This window comes from Dreissena polymorpha, chromosome 1 (genome assembly GCF_020536995.1).
Source record: "Dreissena polymorpha isolate Duluth1 chromosome 1, UMN_Dpol_1.0, whole genome shotgun sequence".
Classification (NCBI taxonomy): Eukaryota; Metazoa; Mollusca; class Bivalvia; order Myida; family Dreissenidae; genus Dreissena; species Dreissena polymorpha.
In genome coordinates, this window is record NC_068355.1 from 38,863,072 (window position 1) to 38,871,475 (window position 8,404).

An 8,404-nucleotide genomic window follows, 5' to 3' on the forward strand; every position below is an offset into this window, starting at 1 on the left:
CGCATTTATCTGGTTTATCTTGTTGATATCTCAATAAGTTTATGTTATATGTATGTATGAACTGTCACCAACGATAACATGGGGTACGTTTTATGTTCGTAATATTTGCATTTCAGTATTTACAGATACTATCCGGTGTGCAATTAAGGTTCATGTTGAGGCTTCAGTTTGAAAAATGTGGGACCTCTATCATTGAACTCAAATTTGACTAAACGAAGAGTGTCACATTGAAAATGTTTACATATTTGCTTAAAAGGGTGGTTTTCCTTCAAACTGCTTCCAATTTTGTGCAGCAAAATCTCATACCATCGACAAAATCAATCAAAATACAAAGCGATTTTAACACAAAAATAGACATTATTTTCAAAAATCTGAATGATGTTTATTCAACGTATTTTGGCGGAAAATTATGTAACTAGTTAATAATATCGACATTGATGAGGGCAAGTTACGCTTAAATAGTATTTTTTTTACATATCTAGAAATATCAAAACTCGAACACATGTCATTTCATGACGATGGGGGCAGCCATTATTAGATTAATAAAATTGAAAGATACATGCTAAAAACTCACTCATCGCCTAATTGACATTCCAAACGGTTGACGATGACAAATGCACTGGATTGTAATCTTTCCGTTGATGTGTGCAAACTGCATGATCAGACCTCATAAACACTCCAAAAAAAATAACTTTATAAGAAGCATTTCGCCAATGTTTACAATTGTTGTCGAATCACATGTACTTGTATTATTGCGCACAAAATAGTACGCTTACAGACTGACAGAAAAATCGATACGAAACTCCGTTCAATTCGTCACGGTATACTATTTTATTGATAATATATAATAATTCGCTTCAACAACCAAAATTTTAAAAATAATTCTTTTAAACGAAGTTTTTAATAACGAAAGTGAAAACAACGGAAGTCGGATGGATATTATCTGAGATGCACTTCGGCTCCAGAAAAACAATACAAATACACTAAAAAAGACGTGTGGGGGAAATTTTCAGCTGGAAAATATTTGAAATGGGTTAAGTGATTATATCTCTCAGTCTGTGTGATCATTTCTGTTATTAAGCGCGATCTCTTCCTGATTGATGTTAACAGTTGTTTTACTAGTCGCGACCAACTGTCAAAATAATGATGTGTTTTCGGTTTTCTTATTACTTCACGTGATTTCGACCGATTTGTAATGCACGTTTTTTTTCTACGGAGCACAGCGAGTGCCACGCTTTCAAAATGGGTAGAAGGAATCGATATACAAATGTATACAAAGATTCCGTTTGCCAAAAGGAACACATTATTCAAAACGGTACAAGGACAGTAGTTGTTCAGAAAAGAAGAAAGAAAAAACTATGATACCTAGCTGTGTATTTCTATGTTAAACTATGATTTCTAGAATCGTCTGCACAAAACTCATAAAATCTTGTTATTGATGAGCAATATCTCCTTTTATCACAATGATTTCTACCCTGCCAAACCTATTGCTTTATATTTATTTACAATTTTATATGTTGTCTGCAATTTCTTTCAATTTGAGATGGTTTAAAATTTTCCATTTGGTTATAGCAAAATTGTAAAGCCCTTGAAATAGAATAGTGACGCTTATTATCCACCATACCTGGATGTTTAAAAAAGTAGTTCAGTTTAGTTATTTTTAGAATTTTGTTTAGAAAAATTATCCAAAACATGCAGTTGAATAATATCTCATTTGTTGTTTTCTGACAATATTTTTCTGTGAAATGTTGCTCACTTGACCTTGTATATGTATATAGCTTTTTATTTATTCAACTTACGGTAGTGCATATCCTTCCTAACTTTAGATTGAGATTTTGTAAATTTGTGTGCAAATGTATTGGTTTTAAACAAAAATATGAATAAAGCAAAAAAATATTGAATGTCAAAAAATGTGTTTATGTTATTCTATCCGTCTTTACCTTTAAAATGATATAAAGTTTGACCATATTGTACCACATTGAATGAAGAAAAACCAAATCAAAGTTTTAATGAATTTTATCCCTCCCATGAACCTTAAGTCTCTTCATAAACAATCACCGAATCGTCTGAATTTGTTTGACAACGAAATCAAAATATGCCCTTACGTAATCGTTACGAAATCAATTGTGCTGTCTTCTTTGTTGCTCTTCTTTTTTAATTGATGACATTATTATCTTCCTCTTTTTTTCATTGTATCAATTTACATTGTAAATACACAATCTCCACGCAGATTTGTCGTTCCTAAATTGCTCTCACATACAACTCTGCGAAAGGCTCAACATGCCATATTGCCCAGAAACTGGGCAAAACCGAACACACGCATTCAAAGAATATTTGATTTGCATTTTTTAGGATCAGAGGCGTAAAATAATGAAATAGGAATTTTAAATTTACGATATATCGTGCAAAAACTTGCGAGTTTTTATGCAACTCTTTGGAACTATTGTATTGCCCATTTACGCAGATCGAATCATTCCACGCACTTAACAAATGTAAAAAAATTGGACATAATTTTTATTGAGTGACGTTAGGCATTGCTTCGACGTATGTATGTATGTAGGTTTGTTAACATAAAAAATCATATCAATTTTATAATAATGAATTAATACTTATATAAGATATTATGGTATGAGATGGTTTTCTTTAATGCAGTGCATGTAATGTAACCGTCGTGCAAGAGATTGTTTAATATACTGTTACCTCCATGATGAACGATTGGAATGATCATGACATGAATGAGACGCTTTCATAAAAATAGTCCGTTCTCAGCCCATCACAGAGCAATCGGGACACCTCGGACAATTCCGCCATATCGGCGAGACGGTGTGGTGTAGCCCACTGTCCGATGCGTTCAGATTGATCACAGAGGTGAATGTAATGTAGCCGTCGTGAAAGAGATTGTGTAAATACAGTGTGCACAATCATGGTTGTTTTTAGTAAGCGTCGCCATGTGACCGAGTTTATAAGATAACACATTTATGAAACACATGTGCGCATACTTACAATCCAACGCACCTATTGTGTAGTATTTATTAGGGAGAAACATACGGTGATTGTCGGTGGAATTTTCATCTTTTAAATCGTAAGGTTATGTGGATGACTGTAAGTTCTACTATCTCCTTAACATGAACTGGCAGAAATATACTTATCATATAGTTCAAGGATAACTTTAAAGTTGAACAGTACAGCAAAAACTAATGACGACACCAATAAATTTAGGGTATTTGATAAGGAAATTAAGCCATTCTAACCGCACGAGGCAGTCAGTAGGCGCAGTGATTGGTACACGCGCCTATCAATTAGGCTACCCTGTTTCAATCTCCGCTCCCGGCGCAAGTGAGCTTGGTTGATGGTCACTATAACGGACAGGCGATGATTCCTCCGTATATCCTGGCTTCCCCAAACAGCACAACACCACACGTAAATCTCATATCTGTCAGGAACACATAGCAACTGTGAGTCAAAGTTCGTACTAACTTTTGCGAGTCTCATTAGTAAATATTCTGGTAGGTAAAAGTGCTGGGACATACTCTGGGTCCGCACATTATGCAGCCTAAAGCGTTGATGCACCACATATAATTCCGATATGCAGGCACACACTTATAAACTCGTCATAAATATACACACATCATCAGCTTTTAAGGATGTGTTAAATACTACTTATTCATGGGATAACACTAATAAAGTGTTTAAATACATGTGGTTTTATACCATAGTTTGCCTCGTAGTGGTTGTGGGCATATTGGATATAAACAATCATATATTTGATACAAACTGTAGTGAATTTATGTCCGCGTTGTGACTATATTAGTTAACTTCTGAATATCTTTTTGATTAGACATAACTTCTTGGGAAACGGATACCTCCGCATTCCAATTTTAAATCAAAGTCCGTTACGAAAAAAATAACCAAAATACCCAGGTGCGAAAGTTAACATGGGGGTTGATTTAAAGGGGCCTTTTCACAGATTTTGGCATGTTTTGAAGTTTGTCATTAAATGCTTTACATTGATAAATGTAAAATTTGGATTTAAAAAGCGCCAGTTAAAAATCAAAAATACAATTTAAAAAAAAAAGAAAAGAAAAAAAGTAACCCTGAAGCAGAGCTCGAACCACTGACCTCTTGAGTCCTGGAGTAAAATGTCTACCACTTAGACCAATCGGCCATCCGTCCTCATACAGTGACGCATGTATTTTTTACTTTATATAAGCAATCCTCGTAGTTTCACAAAATATAACGACAACAACAGATCTCTCTGAATTATTAAATCGTTTCGCGTTGCAACGCTTTATAATTTTCAGATTTTTAAATCGTCAAAAGATGCATATAATGGCTATTTTAGAGCATGGTAAATGGTCAGTATTTAAATGTTTCCTCACAAATATCAAAACTAAAACGAAAGTTTGCGAATCTGAAACCACTTTTTCAATTTTGTCAATTTACCAAAACGTGAAAAGGCCCCTTAAATCCTCTAGCAGTTTTTGAGAAACATAACGAAACAATAAACTCACGAACGGAAGGAAAGACGCACAACACGCGCACAAACACGAGTAAATCAACGTGCTCCCCTCCTACCTCTGAAAGTTGGGGCATACAACGGCGAAAAAACTACTACCGGCAATTGAGATCGTATCAACATCTCCGTGCATTAAACAATTCAAGCTTTATAAGCCACTTATTAATAATATGTAATTAATTGTTTTAAACACCAGTGTATGAACAATTAGTTGTTATTTAATTCGTAACAAAATTGTGACATATGGGTATGTTAATCACTGTTTTATGAAAAATTAATTTCCATTCGTTATTGGGTAGTGCTGTGGGTCTTAACACACTAAAATATTATTGTTTATCTGAACTTTGGTAAACAATTCTTCATTATTATTGTATTCACTTAGTAAATTGGCTATTGATGTTTTGAAGTACAAACGTGTATTTTATTTATTTAAAAATAGTCATAATGATACTGATTTTACCTCTAAAAACTGTATGTATAAACCACAGCAAGTTATATTCTATATACATTTTACTTTCTTCTTCCACTAATTTAAACTATGACTAGCTTCGCCCACTGACATACATTCATGTAATTAATCGAAAAGAAAGTAAACTAATAATTATGCCGCGCACTGACACCTGACCCGAGGCTGACAGATGGTCTCAAGCATTCCGCATCGGCTATCGTACGTTCGGTAATGTGTACGCGCATTCATAAGTGCACATTTTTAGTTCATGAATGATGCATACTTAAACTTATTTGTGTCAAGGGATAACTGTTTGACAGCATGTTCATCGAAGATCCTTTTGGATAGCTCTCGCTTTCACAATTATATTTGAAGTCGACAGAAAATGTCCATGAAACGTTGGATGGGAGACTTGCCTATGAGGCTTATACATGTCCCGCTGTCATGTCTAGCAATTCCAGGTAGGAGTTTCATTTTATTCTTCGTTGTTTCGTTAATCGCACGATAAAAGTTCTTATCGTTAAATCGTGTCAACTGTTGTTTTTTCATAAACAATTATATCTTGCAACTGAAATATCGCACAGATCGGTACTATTTACACCGAATACCGTACGTACTAATATAAAAAATATTACAAAAAAAACAATGGACTTGTGCATACATGTACAACGATTCGGGTTGAGGAAAATAGCTAACACGACTGTTTAAGCTTTTTAGGACTATTATTAGTTCTTGAAGATATGCAAAAAATATGTTTGCCAGCCACATAAAAACAGCACGGAATGGGGAACAAAACGAAGCAATGCGCTGCGTCTCGATATTTTAATCTATATCAAGAGATTTCGTGAATATGAATTAATTTTCGATTTTATATGCTAACATTAAATAAAATTGTATTCAAAGAAAAGTTATAGCGTGCCTTAAAGTGTTTAGGAAAAAGGCCTGGTTCAAAGGTATGGTATAAATGAGACAGATAACCGAAATAAAACTGTTGTCTGCAGAAAAGCCCACTACTTCTGCATACTTTTACCAAAAAGCTATAGTAAATTCATCTTCGTCATATATGTGAAACTTGTCTGTTTAACACAAAGTCAAATCACGTAGAATTTATGTTCAGTGGAAACAGATTATGTTGACGATTTATGAATGATATTTCATGTACCGCATGTACTTGAGTTACTCATGGACCTATACAAACAAGTTTGAATACGTCCCTGAGTTACTTATGATAACACAGCAGTGTGGCCCAAGTATTGTAAACGCGGAAAGCCAATGTTGAAATGCATCAAGTCTAATTAAAATGGTTGATAATGTATTCTAAATGATAAACATATATATGCATATTTTTATTGCTCCAGGTTCCCACAATTCTGCTACAAGCGACCTAGATCCCGCCCTTGGCATTGCCGTCGACCAATCAGCCTCCGTACGAAAACTCGGTGGCTCTGTTTGTGGACAGTCCGTCGTACGCAAATGGTCGAAAACCCAGAATCTCAGCATAGTGGAGCAACTCGAAGCGGGTATTCGTTTCTTCGACTTTCGAATCGCCAAACACCCTAGAACGCTGGAATACCGCTTCGTTCACGGCCTTTATGGCGAACAGGTTAGCCATACCTTCGGGGAAATAAATATGTTCCTGGCGAATAACCCGCGGGAGATTGTCATTTTGGATTTTAATCATTTTTACAACATGACACAGCGGGACCACGAGCTACTGATTCAAATGATCCAGAGCACGTTCATGAATGCGCTCGTGCCGCCGCCATTTTCCGGTATCAATCACGTGATGTGGGGAACAACTCTTGCCGCGCTTTGGCAAACGCCGTATAGGGTGATTTCGCTTTATCACGACGAAAATGCACACGCAACCTCCGGAATGTGGAGCGGTGAAAATATCGACTCTCCGTGGCCAAACACGAGTCGAGTAAATGACTTGATAGCCTTTATGGAAAACATTTATGCCAATAAATATCGTCTTCAGAACGATAAGTTCTACAACTGGCAGGGCGTTCTTACCCCGCAGACGAAAGACATTGCCCTCCATTTGGGTTCCACCTTAGAGGGCAGATTGGCAACGCAGGCGACAGCGGAATTTGTGAAATGGTTGCAGTCTGGAAAATTCCCGAGCTCCCAGGGTCTAAACATTTGCTCGGCAGACTTCATAGAGAAGCACAACTTCGTTCAAACGGTCGTTGGCCTGAATCATTACATTCAAGACTTTCCTCGGACTTTCGTTGCCAGTGCGTAATGATTCAAATCAAGGCATTTCTAGAATATACAACTTGCAAAAAAAATTGTTATGCCTTTTTCAGTTGCAAAACATAGGCATTATGATTACCGGGACCATTATTTTCAGAAGCGCCAGAATCATACGTTATGGTAAAAAAACAACACATCTTATGTGTGGACGTATTGCGTCTGTCTACGTTGTAAATTGAATATAATACATGTTTATCTGTTTATCCATTTACTGGTTTATTATCATGAACACACTTGACTCAATATTCTGAATCAATTTTGTTTTATTTCCTTATTTTTGTAGATGTGTCTAAACATCATGCTCTACTTTGTGTTCACAAATGTCTTTTGTTTTAGTTTTGACTCAACTACGAGTTTAAGAAATTGAGCAAGAATATTTGTGTTTTTTATAGCCGAGACTTCAGTAGTTTAAGAAATTGAGCAAGAATATTTGTGTTTTTTATAGCCGAGACTTCAGTAGTTTAAGAAATTGAGCAAGAATATTTGTGTTTTTTATAGCCGAGACTTCAGTAGTTTAAGAAATTGAGCAAGAATATTTGTGTTTTTATAGCCGAGACTTCAGTAGTTTAAGAAATTGAGCAAGAATATCTGTGTTTTTTATAGCCGAGACTGCAGTAGTTTAAGAAATTGAGCAAGAATATTTGTGTTTTTTATAGCCGAGACTTCAGATGATTTGTAAGTTGACGAACATTTTCAGTGCTCAGCTGAGTGAAAACTCAATCTCATCTTCTGAGTTGAGCTAAATATATGAGTCGCGTTCTGAGAAAACTGGGCATAATACATGTGCGTAAAGTGTCGTCCCAGATTACCCTGTGCAATCTGCACAGGCTAATCAGGGACGACACTTTCGGCTTTTCTGCCATTTTTCGTTTTAATGAAGTCTCTTCTTAGCAAAAATCCAATTTAGGCGAAAAGTGTCGTCCCTGATTAGCCTGTGCGGACTGCACAGCCTAATCTGGGAAGACACTGTATGCACATGCATTATGCAGAATTTTCTCAGAACACGACTCAAATAATTGAAGATGTCCTGGATGCTAGGCTATTGTTTCCAGTTCTGTTATACTCAAATGCATGATGTCGTTTACTTATTTCAAACTGGATGACGATATGTATGCTTATAAGGTCGCTAACATGAATTATATCCGTAAGCACCAGTGTTTGTTACTAATAAACTTGCCGAA

General features: G+C 35.8%; 1 protein-coding gene across 2 annotated transcripts; it reads left to right on the plus strand.

Annotated features, from left to right (window-relative positions):
- Positions 1-2,908: 2,908 nt before the first annotated feature.
- On the plus strand, positions 2,909-8,404 carry LOC127865029 (PI-PLC X domain-containing protein 2-like). Of its 2 annotated transcripts, XM_052404897.1 has the most exons (3): positions 2,909-3,102; positions 5,340-5,425; positions 6,323-8,404. In XM_052404897.1, the coding sequence occupies exons 2-3, from the start codon at positions 5,350-5,352 to the stop codon at positions 7,210-7,212; spliced, it is 966 nt and encodes a 321-aa protein (XP_052260857.1). In that variant the 5' UTR covers positions 2,909-3,102; positions 5,340-5,349; the 3' UTR covers positions 7,213-8,404. The 2 variants fall into 2 exon arrangements, 1 of the variants encoding a protein (XP_052260857.1); XR_008042453.1 differs by lacking the exon at positions 5,340-5,425 and having other exon boundaries at positions 6,323-6,471.